Consider the following 12,681-nt stretch of genomic DNA (forward strand, 5'->3'; position numbering starts at 1 on the left):
ATCAATGAAGTTTGAATTACCAAAAAAAAAAAAAAAAAAAACGTTTCCAAGGCTTAATGAATTATATGGATCCATTTGCTCTCATTGAAATCCGTTACATGGCCAAGGCTTAATGAATTGACAAAATCGCATTAACCTTCATTAAAGTACACTCGTCTTTAAGACAAAGGTCAAATTTAGGAGTCCATCTCCATTTCCAATGCCTGTACAATTTTTTTGGGGCAAGAGATTCTATCTAGGCGTGTCGAGTCTGTATCAGAAGCGAATCAATTGGGATGAGATTTTTTAGTTCATTGAGTTCTACCAAAAACAAATAGTTCACTGGGGCTGAAGCTGAATGGTAAAAACAGTCTTTTGTCTGGGTGCGAAAACCAGAGACCGGTTAGCATTTTTTTTTTCACGCATCCAACTAACTGGTGGGGTGATCATTTTACCCTCCTTGGGTTTATAGGCAGAACAAGCAACATGACACCCTTAGCGATGCCTGCGCCTACGCTCTACTGGCAGGATACCAACAAACTGTGCTAATGGTTATCTAATTAGAAATTCATGTAACATGTCCACTAAGCATGAGAGCATATTAAGCGGCTATTCATCTTTGGATTGATTCAACTTTTACTTGAACCCTTAGACCTCTACGAATCAAGAATGAAATATTTTTTGAGTCTTCGTGAGGAAATTATGTCATCAAATTGTGATGCAGTTTTTAATGAGCACTGATTATTGGGGCTAATATATTAAATTATTAACCACTACCTCCCCTTTGCTTAATTTAGCCTTCATTAGGTCTCTCTCTCTCTCATTCAACAGCATCCATATTTGGATTAGCATAGAGCCGTATCGAGATCAGAAGAGAGGAGGTGTAAGCATGCAGTAAATAGGGTTGTTGATGTAGTAAGATCCATTGACCCACTCCAACTGAGTAGTTGGAACCAAAGAAGGGCCAACTTGCAGCTTCCAATACAAATCCATCAAACAAGAAGAGCTGTAATTGCTTTGAATGGATGAAAGATGATTATAGTTATAAATATCATTCCAACTCAACAAATTGGAGAAACCAAAAGAAACACAGATAATGAAAGCAAGTGAAAGAGCTTGTTAAGAAAGGATTCCAAATTCCTAAAAACAAAAAATATTTCCCTACTACTATCTATCTATATAATGACGCAAAACAAATAGGTCACCAAAACAGCCCCCCCTTGAAAAACTTACCACATTTCATGAGATACTCAAAAAGGCCCTTGGGAATACATCTCTCTACATCAGAAGTCGCCACGCCTTGGCCTTTCCTCTGCAACATTCACTCTGATGGCCCTCCCATCCAAACTCTGCACCAAAACCATCACAAAATCAAATTGCTTGTTTCAGTAAGGGTATAAGAACTTAACTTGCACTCTGGTATAACCGACTAACAAATGTTCATAACTGATGGATGAAATCTAAAGTTTAATTCAATGCGAGAAAAATTTAAGCTTAAAATTGAAACTACATCGGGCCCGACCTAGCTCCACCTAACCTAATTGGAGAGAAACTACTACATATAGAAAGTGTCTATGGGAAGCAGAAAAGATTGGCGCTGAATGGATTCACTCAGTAAATTTTTTTAATAGGACTTGACTTCATAGGTTTCAAGTAATATACAAGCCCTTTATAGACATATTAACCATTCAACATAACAAAAGACTGACGAACATAAGGTTAATTTGAATATCTAATCAATCAAACTTTGACTCTTAAGAGGTCAGATTGAATGCCAAGCCCCTGATGTATGCAATTTTAAAAGGAGTAATGAAATAGCATCATGCTCAAAGGGGAAACAGAAATTAAGGGTCTTAACAAATATGCATTCATACCATTTCCCATTACAGAACCCCCAAAAACCACATATCTCTGGATTCGATTCATTATTCTGGACTGAAATAAATAATCAGGTTGGGTTCAGATGACTAGTATGCAAAATCCATGTTAACCAGGCATGCTAAACAGACGACATTCTGAAGCGTCCAATATTAAATGTAGAAAAAAGCGGATGCATCCGACAAAACAAAGCATCCAATTTGAAGTATCACAGTAAGACAGCCTCTAAAAGAAGTACTAGTATATTCTATCGATGTGAATTGAAGGCATGGATCTTACCTGTCCATCAAGAGCAGCAATGGCATCATCGAGCTCGGATTGTGAGGACATTGTTACAAAGCCAAATCCACGTGAGCGTCCAGTTTCCCGGTCATATACAACCCTGGCATCCACAACCTTGCCATGTTCACTAAAAACCTGCTCTAGACGAGCATTATCCACTTGCCACGGCAGGTTTCCTACATACATCCTGAATGAAGTTTCAAACACTCGAGGGGGACGCTCTGGCTGGGACCCCCTTGGAGCAGCCTTGTTCACGGTCAAAAGCCTGCCACTTGCATCCTGTTTAAAAGCAAGGAGGAATTTTTTTTGCAATCATTCTAACAAAGCCATAAAAATCGAACAAGCTCCACCGATGGTATAGGAAAACTTGGATACACCCCCAAATATATAAGTCAGAAATTAATACATTCAGACACAAACACAATGGAGAAAGCTAGAAATTTTCCTGTGACCTGTCCCTACTACCGTCGAATATAATTCTTTATGATGCCATAGAATCATGGATTGAAATAAGAAATAAACCAATTATGCAGAGGAAGCTTTGCAGTGTATTATCAACTATCATTCGCATGTTGATCATGAGCATTCAACAAGGCACACTGAGATGGTTGAGGTTTATGGGCATTAGTGGTGAAAGTTGTATAATGGTGCCACATGGAGACACTTACGGGGATTAATTGTCTAGACACAGACTACCAACAGAACCTTGGTGTAGGCTATTGTGCATCTTATTAAACCACATTGCGGTCCTATTATCTCAGTAAACCACAATGTGGCCCTATTATCTCCGTAAACCACAGTGATTATCCCCCAGCCAAAAAGATTGCAATCACAGAATGCAAGTATTCAATTTTTGGTGGTTCATCTTCCAACAGCCAAAGCCCTTTTTAACAGAGTAAAGAGGGAGATCAATGTTTTGTAAAAAAAATCTTTAACATATATTATAACCCTCCTCAGACCCCGCAATGGTGGGATCCTCGTGCACTGGGTACGCCCCTTTTTTTAATCTTTTCATGAACACTTGTAATCAATCCAGGACCAATCCAAAAACTTTGGCCCTTGGAAAAAGGTAAGAGGAAGTTTAAGGAAGCAGAAAGAGAAAGAAGGCAACAAGTAATTTGATATTGAAGCTCTCTACCAAACATATAAGTTGGGTGGTTTGCCAATCATAATGATCATAACACTAAAATTGGTTGTACCTGATAAGGACATTGGTCATGGGAATGAAAAGTGTGGTCCTTCGAGTTGGCAATGACTAGTGGTTTCCAAAAAAAACCTTGGTTCTGAAGTTGATTATTGCCCTTCAGATTTGGCATCTTTGACAAAAATACAGAAATGGAACTGTAAAAATAATGAAAAAAGATCCCTGTCATACAAGAAATCAGCTTGATCCGGAATTAATTTCGTTTTTGGCACAGAAACCATACAAACAAGAATAAAATTCTAGTGATATCATGCATTTTCGAAAGAGTTGCCTCTAACAAAACCACATGTTCACTGATCAGTCTTGTTGTCTTCTAGGGCAAAAATATCAGAGAATTATCATTGAGCCCTTATAGTGCAAATTCTAGTGATATCATGCATTTCCAAGGAGGCACAATCGTTGTCCCTGTCTCATTCTGCCTTGTAGCATCCCCTAGAAAGAAACTTTATGAGGTGGCAACATAATTTTTACCGAGCAAGCTTCTTAACATATCTTTTCATTGCTATTTTAAAGGCTTATGATGCACAACATTTTTGCACCAGAAAACCAGACACCCCATCAAACATTTGTATTTAAAACATCTATGCCGTAAATGTACGACAATAACAACAACAACAAATGGGAGGCCTGAGCTAAGCATGTCTTTTCTTACCACTTCTCCTATGGTTAATTTAGGCCTGCCCCCGGCTCTTTTGGTTGCCTCAATCTGTATCAAATCACTCCTCCGTACTGGGGCATTCCAAGGCCTCCGTTAAACATGGCCATGCCACCTCAAACGACTCTCTCTAAGCTTATCATGAATCTGAGCTACTCCCAACATAGTTCTAATATGGCCATTCCTAACTTTATCCTTCATAGTTTTCCCACACATCCATCTCCACATCCTCATCTCTACTACACACAATTTATTTATATAACACTTCTTTACTTCCCAACATTCCGCACCATACATCATAGCCGGTTGAATGACCATCTTGTAAAATTTTCCTTTAAGCTTTAAAGGAATACATTGATCACACAACACTCTAGACGCACCTCTCTAGAGAGTAATCTAAAAAAATCACTTTATGTAATGTTCTTCTCCTAATATTCACCATCTATGCCATAAATGTAAACCATGGAACCAAAAAATGAATAGGGGTGTCAAAAAAACCCGGCCAGCCCACCCTAAGCCCAGACAAGGCCAGGCCTGGGTTGAGGCCTTGACTCTGGCAGGGCCAGCCCAAACCTGTATTATAGGGGTGTCAACGGGACGGGCTTGCATTAAACCCTAGTCCAACTCTAAGAGCCTTAACCTAAACCCAAGCCCGACCCGACCCTGGCAGGGTTTTCCCAAGCCCGGCCCGTCCCTGAATATCTTGGCCCATTGAGTTGTGGAAGTAACAAAGCCTAGGCTATAAAAAAAAGGTGTTTTTTTGCAGAGAGGCTGTTTCCAAACTTGAACCCATGACCACTTAGTCACAATGGAGCAACCTTGACCGTTGCACCAAGGCCCACTCTCTCTATATATTGTATAAATAAATAATATATAATACAGGGTCAGGCTGGCCCTGCCAGAGCTAGGAAAGCACCAAACCCAGCCCGACCCTTTATTAAACACAAGCCCGGCCTGGCCCTGTTCGGGTTCAGGCTGGACGGTTTTTTTTGACACCTCTAGTATTTATATATATTCATACAATAAATATATGATGGGCCTTTGGTGCAATGGTAAAGGTTCCTCCATTATGACCATGTGGTAACAGGTTCGAGTCTAGAAATAGCTTTTTTGTAAAAAAACACCATTTTTTTTTATATTTATACAATATATGTTGCTTAACTAAGTTGGCTGTCATTAGGCTTTGTTAATTCCACAGCTCAATGGGCCAAAATATTCAGGGTCAATCAGGGCCGAGCAGGGCTTGGGAAACCCTGCTAGGGTCAGGTAGGGTTGAGGGTATGCTTGGCACTGGCAGGGCTAGGCTGGGCTTGGGTTTGGTTAAGGCTCCTAGGTTGGGCTAGGGTTTAGGGCAAGTCCAGCCCAACCCAGCCCGTTGACACCCCTAAAAATGAACACCCAACCAAAAAGACAGTCCTGGGTCCTCGCATGCTGGCAATAGAGAATGTAACAGCTACACCCTAACTGCAAGAGGGGAGCATGGCAGGGAATTGACACAAAGCAAGAGGAACGAATGCCAAAATAGAGTTTTCGTGTTGAATCCATAGTTGTAGCAGGTGGGTGAGGGTGATTCTATGCTTCATCCTCAAAACGAAATAAGTGAGGGCTAAGTTGAGTTTTTGTTTTCTCCAAGGCTTTCTTTGAGTTGGAATTGAACCAAAAGGACGAGGAAATAGATATTCACTAATTTAAGACCAGCCATTTATCAAAATAAATCTACAGAATTGCCTATGCCCAAATCAACAGACATGCTTCTAGTAAGAACTTAAATAAAATACAATAAATCCTTAGAAGTTGGAAAATTTTCGAAGGCACATACTAATTATTGGTTCAACAAAGCAAATAAAAAGAGCAGCACATAAGCCCAAGAGCCTTGAAAGCATAATTTTAAGCAAGCAGTCACAAGTCATGAATAGACAAATGAATCATATACAATCTGTAAAAGCATGAGAAATATCATCATTAAATATTGAACTTGAAAACACTACAATGTTAATGATGTGGTTATCTACCAGAAACTGACAACTCCATCAATACAGTACAAGATTATGCAAATGAACATCTACATTTCTCACAGAAGTCAAATAATTTTCCTTTATCCTTTTTTTGGGGGTGGGGGGAGGGGGTGGAGGGGTAAGGAGATGCTTACGTAGCGGTGGAACATTTCCACGGCTTTCTCCGCTTCTTCCACGGTACTCATTGTGACGAATCCAAAGCCACGACTTTGATCTGTTTGCCGGTTGTAAATTACCTAGAAAACAAAATAAATAGCACCCCACAACTTCAGAACTGTATAGAGAAACAGGAACTCAAGCATCAGTAGCACAGGCTATTACCTCGGCAACCTCGACAATTCCAGCCTGGTCAAAGAGCTGAGCTAACTTCTCGCTATCCATATCATAAGGTAAATTTCCCACAAAGAGCTTGGCCTCTTCAGGTGGCTCTTGAAAAGCCTCTTCCCCCTTTTCGAAAAACCCATCTCCAGCGCTGACTTCACTATCTTCGACCTCGCCCCCTTCTGAGACCTCTTCCGCGCCCTCAACCTCCCAATTCGAGACACGGGCTTCAGTCCCCTCTTCGAAAAACCCCTCCTCAACTTTGCCTTTTTCCTCCTGTTGAGCCCAGTCAGAGGTCTGGGCCACAAGAGCGATCAAAGTAGATGGAGATATTCTCTTCTTCAGAGATACCAAAGAAGGAAATGGCGAAGCAGATGGGCAAGTGAGGTGAAGGTGTTTTATGGGTTTTGCAGGGAGAGAGATACAGGGGTATGCGGTTTTAGTGGCGAAGACGGTTGAAGGAGAGGATAGACAGCCGTCCGCCATTGATAGCGGCTTGAATAGATGGGTGGAAGCAGAAGCCATGGCAGGGCGATAGAGAGAGATAAGGTGTGAGGGAGGTTTAGACTTTAGAGAGCAGTGAGAGATGGGTCTTGCGCAGCAGCACCGCTCGCAACGGCCAGGGCCAGAGGAATATAAAGATTATCGAAATCTCTGATATTTTTATCTTTGGGATAACCTTTTGAAGGGTTCTACGAAGCCCTAGGTGCTGGGCCCCATTGGATTTGGTTCGTCAATCAGGTGGACATCCTTCGAAACTAATCGCCTTTGATTGATTGTTTTATGACCTTCAGATCAATTGCAACTGTACCATCAAAACATTTCTTCGGACCAGAGAAGAGGTCGATAAAGAAGAAAATTTTCTACGGCCAAGATTGCATGTGAAATCACGAACGGTAAGATTCCATTTCATTGCTATCGACTACTGAGTCTCAGAACGATTAATCCTAATCTCCCGCTCTCGGTTTCAGTTCCAAACGAACAGAACGACTGATAGCGAGCGAGAATGGCTGAAGAAATTGCAGAACTCCTACTCTGTAAGTGGTCAAAGCTCGCACTAGAAATTCTCTTTGTTTTGATAGCTTACGCCTTCTCATTAATTATTGTATGTCCTTTTTCTTAAACAATACTGTGATCAGTAGGGTTCCGTTCCGTTACCATTAGAAGAATTTCCATACACTCCAAAGTCCAATCAGTTACTTGGATCATAGGCCACTGCTCGCAGAGGTAAGAAATGCCTTCCCCTATTGATCCAGATGGTGAGATAATAATTGATTTACAAGTATTAACTCCATCATATTTCTTCATCATTCTTTTGATCCTTTTCTTTCTTGAAGGGGAAAGAGAGGTTTGGGGTAATGGAGAGCTAAAAAATCATTCAAATCGATGTTTAGTATTGTAGTAGGAGGAGGGGGAGGAGAGGAAAACGGCTAGATAGAATTTCTTTTAGGGGATTGCCTTACTATTAAAATTTGTCAACTCTTATGCTCATAATGTTTGAATGGTGTTGTAAGATCTATTGCATTTAATGTGATGTTTATAAAATGTCTGAACATATTTAGATGTTACAAGCCATGCATTTAGCATAATTTAGATCATGATTTAGTTAATACACATTTCCCCTGAGTACAAAACCAGCCAAGATCAGATTTGCACTTATAGTTACCATAAACAATCCTCAATACTTTCAATAGACAAATTCAATTTCTCTGAAATTGCTAGCATCTTGACTGCACAGTGGAAGTTTCAATGTCAAGAGCTGATCGTCAGCATTATAGTCAAATTCCTCCTTGTTTGCGTCCACCAAACAATATTTGGGTTTTGTGCTTGAATACGCTCCAAAACGACCGCAACCTTTCCCTTTAATTTTTATTGTGCATCCTGAAGGGTCATTCACACAGTTCAGAGCTTCAACTGCTCCTCCAGAGTTATACATGTTAATCAAGCCAATTGGAGCAAAGTGGACATTTTGATTGTATTCCTGGTGTAATAACCATGTCAGTATTAGGTGCACTTGAAAGATAAAAAAGATGGGAATCAGAGATTCTAGAAGACTGACCCTTATTGGAGATATTGTGTAGATTTCGCATTGTAGAACTCCCAAACTAACTTCAGCGATTCCTTTCCTCGGTAATTGAGAAAGCGATCCTGAATATGACATTGAGATTGTTGGTTGAGGATATATAGTTTGAGAAACAACAATTTTTATGAAGCGATTAGTAAATTACCTATATTGAAGGCATATACTGCACAATCTCCTGTCCAGTTTTCACCTGCAACATCTTCAAGAAATTCAACATTGTCGGGACTAACATGACCTGAAAGGTATGAAGGCTTAGATGATAATGTAGGATAATCATGAGCTGACTCTTTCAATGGCCAGTGTCCTACTCCTTGGCAGTTAAAAACACCTATAACTCCAGATAACTTGTTCAAATTCCAAATCTTCAGCAAGCTGCATAGTTATTCAGGTAAGAATTAACGTGATAAGACTTGAAAAAATCATTGAACTCTTGACAGTTGAAAAAAAGGATCTTGAAGTACAACTGACCTTTTGCCATCCATGACCGGATCCTCAAATAAACAATCTCGGGTAGGCCGACCAGCATGTCTAGCTCTTAGAATAGATCCATCAGGTAGTACTAGTTTTTTGAGTACTTTAAAATCATGGTTGCCTGGCTTGTCACTGTAAAAAAGAAAAGTGAACTAGTGAAGGACATTCTTCCTCACAACTTGGGGGGGGGGGGGGGGGGAGGCCGAAAGAAAGGATTTTCCACAATTATTTAGAGGAATTTTGTTGTCATGACTTACCTTACATACACCCCACATCCGCCCAATGCTCTTGCAGCACCATGGAACTCAGCTGTGACATGTTTGCTCTGGGAGAAACAAAAGGAGAGTAATTAATAGCTGCAGATCTCATGATTAAAGACTTGGTCTCAGAGTATCCACATCAGAATTCAGTTATCTCATATGACCCACTGCCTTTTGACCCAAAATTAATATATCCTATGACTACTTTACAGTTATAACCCTAGAAATAGCACATACATTCAAGTAATATATGTTGTATATCTATTAGTTTGGTATTAGGAGAAGTTACCACTTGAATCACTCAAATGGAAGAGGTTTTAAACCTCACAGCTTTGAGTTTTGGGATGAATGAGAATGAACAAATCGGATTAATGGAACACATCTTACATGGAACATATCCCAGTCTGGTACCACAATCTCCCCTAGAAGGAGACTGTTGAAAGCGACAGAAGCAATATGTAAGGTCTGTAAGTTCGGCTCCCTTGGCATGAAATCCTCTGATGCTCTGGCAACTGCACTCTTCCTCGAACTGAAAGTAACCAACCCAATCATTCAGAACCTAGCCAATAAGATGTAAATATTTTCTTGAGACATTACTAAAAGCAAGGTTATCTACCTGTAAATGTAGTCAGAATTGTGATTCATGCAGCAAATTAAGTTATTGTCCTCGAAGTTCCTTGCTACTGATGCTTCCAGAGCCTGCTGGCACTGCCTGGTCAATGAGACCCGCCCTCCATAGCCAGAACCTAGTGTTTCTATCACGTTCTGTACATCCACCTTTACTCCATCGACACCACTACTGGCAAGGTAACTGTGGAGATCGTCATAGAATTCAAGAATTTTTGTGGGGTCAATCATTCCAACTCCATATTTCTCCAAGCTATCCATGGCAACATCTCTGATATTCCCTATGTTACCGGGAGACTGAACTGGATATACAATCCTGGGATTGTATTTCTTCATTGCTTTGGATGTTGGAAGGAGCCCTCCCCAATATCCAAGCAAAGCATGCCACACGTAGACATACCTGTGACAAAACAAACATCCAATATCTGTAAATACTGTAAGTTCTTACAAGAAGTGACCAAATTGAGTGGAATCAAGTGCTTACTTCAGCCCATATTTATCTTTAATGGTTTTGATGAACTGATGGAGATTTTCGCAAGAACTATTAGAGCCTATGCCCGTGAACTTATTGTTCTCCTTGATATCAACTAGTCTGGTTGCAAACCTACTGATTCCGACATGGAAAGAGTGAGTAAATTGATGCAAAAAAAAAAAAAAAGATTATCATAAACCAAGAGGGATGGGAAACTTACTGTGTCCCTTCAAGGAATGGTTCACCTTCTTTACTGAACTCATTTATGGTGTCTTGCCAGCCATCATCAATGATCAGGAACCTTGGAGGACAGCCTCCTTCTGCCAAACTACAGAAAGAAAATAGAGAACCCATCACAGTTAAAGATTAGGGTACCTGTGCTTTCAGATTACTGGATGCAGACTTCAGCCATACCTCTCAAGACCTTCCTTGATTCCTTGTGGATCAACTTCAGTATAGAAAGCATCCCAAGTGCACCATCCAAACCAATCTAAGTTGTGCGGGATCTATTGGTTAAATCATGGAAAAATAAAATGTAGATCAGAACATTATCTTGGTTGATCATCCTTCCAAGGTCCAAAGGAAAACAATTACACAAATGCAAACAATAATATGGGTTTTTGCTTACCTTCTTGTTCTTAATTAAACTGAACGTGTCCTTGTGCTTCTCCAATATCCTACACCAATTCACAAGTTATATATAAGATGTCCATTCTGGAAGTTTAGAAAAAGGTAAAAACAGCACAAGACAAGCTATTAGGTATTCTTGATCTTCAAGCAAAACCCACATGAAAGACTCATTCATGAGCTTGTAAGGGTTGTCCCCTGAATTGATGAAAACAGCTTCCAGAGATTGGGAACATTGAACATCCGGATCCCCTGAAACAAATAATCATTGAACAAATACGATTCAAACCATATCAGAACCCAACAAAGACAAAATCACATTCCTTGACATGAAAGATACTAAAACTAACAGAGCAACTGACCACTTTCAACACAGAACTGAAGCTCATTGGTTGGAGTCCCTTGCAAACTCGTTCGGAATTGGCCATCCAACACAGGCAGCATCAGTATGTAGAAGGTGTTTTCTGTGGTTGGCTGCTCAACATCCTCATCATGGAGTGCAGAATCTTCCCGTGCCTCCAGCAGAAGCATCTGTGTTTCGATCGGTATATCACCACCTGCTTTCCCCATGCGAGGTATCATCCACCATATTTTGAATCGGAAGAGACACAAAAGCCTGTATCCCCTGCTATGCCCACACATATTGAAGTCAAATGATAACCTTAAACAGAGCATTAAAGGAGAAATCTTATTTGGTGGCATCAAATTGTTATAATTCCCATTTAATGGATAAATGAATGTCTCCGACACATGCCCAGGATCCGCCATTGTATGCAGAGAGAAACAAATGATTTGGAAAGAACAGAACAGAAACTTACTCAAGCACTCCAAGGGTGAATACATGGAGGCTGGTTTCTGTAGTCGAAGTTGCTCCAATGAAAGCTGACCCAGAACTCGCCGGAGAAACAACGACGTTGTCTGGAACTCCATCAAGAACCACCTTACCACGCACAGTCAGTCGTCCGTCAGTTATGGTCGGTATGGCTGTGATAGTCATCTCTCTCTCTTTCTCTCTCTCTCTCTCTCATCAGTACCAAACCCCAAAAATAGATTTCGAAGATCTATAACGAACCAGATAAAAGACGAGACAACCTCTGCCTCGATGAAGCTAGTTATTTATATGGTCAAACTGCCAAGTGCCAAACCGACAGTGTTAAATTATTTTCTAATCTCTACACTAGAAGAAGCTTTACATAGCTACATAAAGAACAAGTGAAATGACAATACTACCCCAAGTTTAGGAGTAAAGTCATGTACAACTTTGAGGGTAAAGGCGGGAATTAGCTGGGATCAGAGACACTTTCCCGTTTGGTATTGGATAGGATATTAGGATGACGGGGCAGCAGGGTTGGATGCTCCGCCGCTTTGTTAAATATAAATAAAGGGCCCCGCTTCTACTTTTCTAGTGATTGAAAAGAAAAGACAAGTAAAATTAGGCAATCTGGAAAGCTCGGAAGAGGAGGTGGTGATTTAGCCTTCTCTTGACTAGATGCTGACTATGCTATGTCGGTCATACTTTGACTTTAAAATGTTGCTATTTTGGTTTTTGTTTTATTTTTTTCTTAATGATGGAAACCATGTTTGATGTATGTATAACCTCATGGAGTTGATGAAGTGATAAAATAGTGAATAAAAAATGGAGTATCTGAATGACACTTCTATAGGTGTATTTAAAATTTGATACTTTCTTTTAATTAGGTTGTCTTATTTTTAAAAAACCTTAAGATAGAGGTATAAAAAGATTTTCAAAACATAAGTTGATAGTGATCTATCATTATGTCATTATCAAAAGGTATAATTGTTGTTC

At 40.1% G+C, this 12,681-nt stretch overlaps 2 protein-coding genes across 3 annotated transcripts; both read right to left on the bottom strand.

The window, feature by feature from the left end:
• Positions 1 to 1,050: 1,050 nt before the first annotated feature.
• Positions 1,051 to 6,927, bottom strand: LOC122654670 (28 kDa ribonucleoprotein, chloroplastic-like). The gene is made up of 4 exons (XM_043848875.1): positions 6,335 to 6,927; positions 6,148 to 6,249; positions 2,137 to 2,418; positions 1,051 to 1,328 (listed from the first exon to the last, which is right to left on the bottom strand). Exons 1-4 carry the CDS (start codon positions 6,857 to 6,859, stop codon positions 1,263 to 1,265), a joined length of 975 nt encoding a protein of 324 aa, XP_043704810.1. The 5' UTR covers positions 6,860 to 6,927; the 3' UTR covers positions 1,051 to 1,262.
• An 898-nt stretch (positions 6,928 to 7,825) lies between these two features.
• Positions 7,826 to 11,895, bottom strand: LOC122654669 (probable galactinol--sucrose galactosyltransferase 2). Of its 2 annotated transcripts, XM_043848873.1 has the most exons (14): positions 11,693 to 11,895; positions 11,237 to 11,499; positions 11,036 to 11,126; positions 10,876 to 10,924; positions 10,662 to 10,753; positions 10,468 to 10,575; positions 10,260 to 10,379; positions 9,765 to 10,175; positions 9,536 to 9,677; positions 9,146 to 9,213; positions 8,886 to 9,020; positions 8,569 to 8,789; positions 8,394 to 8,488; positions 7,826 to 8,315 (listed from the first exon to the last, which is right to left on the bottom strand). In XM_043848873.1, exons 1-14 carry the CDS (start codon positions 11,869 to 11,871, stop codon positions 8,022 to 8,024), a joined length of 2,268 nt encoding a protein of 755 aa, XP_043704808.1. In that variant the 5' UTR covers positions 11,872 to 11,895; the 3' UTR covers positions 7,826 to 8,021. The 2 variants fall into 2 exon arrangements, with proteins under 2 accessions (XP_043704808.1, XP_043704809.1); XM_043848874.1 differs by lacking the exon at positions 10,260 to 10,379.
• Between the last annotated feature and the right edge of the window lie 786 nt (positions 11,896 to 12,681).

The sequence above is a fragment of the Telopea speciosissima genome, chromosome 3 (assembly GCF_018873765.1).
Source record: "Telopea speciosissima isolate NSW1024214 ecotype Mountain lineage chromosome 3, Tspe_v1, whole genome shotgun sequence".
NCBI classification, from domain to species: Eukaryota; Viridiplantae; Streptophyta; class Magnoliopsida; order Proteales; family Proteaceae; genus Telopea; species Telopea speciosissima.

Excerpts from the sequence above, each read along its gene's own strand:
- LOC122654670 (XM_043848875.1), bottom strand. The coding sequence starts at position 6,859 with ATGGCTTCTGCTTCCACCCATCTATTCAAGCCGCTATCAATGGCGGAC. Across the intron at positions 6,250-6,334 it reads GAATTGTCGAGGTTGCCGAG|GTAATTTACAACCGGCAAAC; the intron begins GTAATAGCCTGT and ends TTTGTTTTCTAG. Across the intron at positions 1,329-2,136 it reads TTGCTGCTCTTGATGGACAG|AGTTTGGATGGGAGGGCCAT; the intron begins GTAAGATCCATG and ends GTTTTGGTGCAG.
- LOC122654669 (XM_043848873.1), bottom strand. The coding sequence starts at position 11,871 with ATGACTATCACAGCCATACCGACCATAACTGACGGACGACTGACTGTG. Across the intron at positions 11,127-11,236 it reads TCAGTTCTGTGTTGAAAGTG|GGGATCCGGATGTTCAATGT; the intron begins GTCAGTTGCTCT and ends TATTTGTTTCAG. Across the intron at positions 10,576-10,661 it reads ATCAAGGAAGGTCTTGAGAG|TTTGGCAGAAGGAGGCTGTC; the intron begins GTATGGCTGAAG and ends TTCTTTCTGTAG.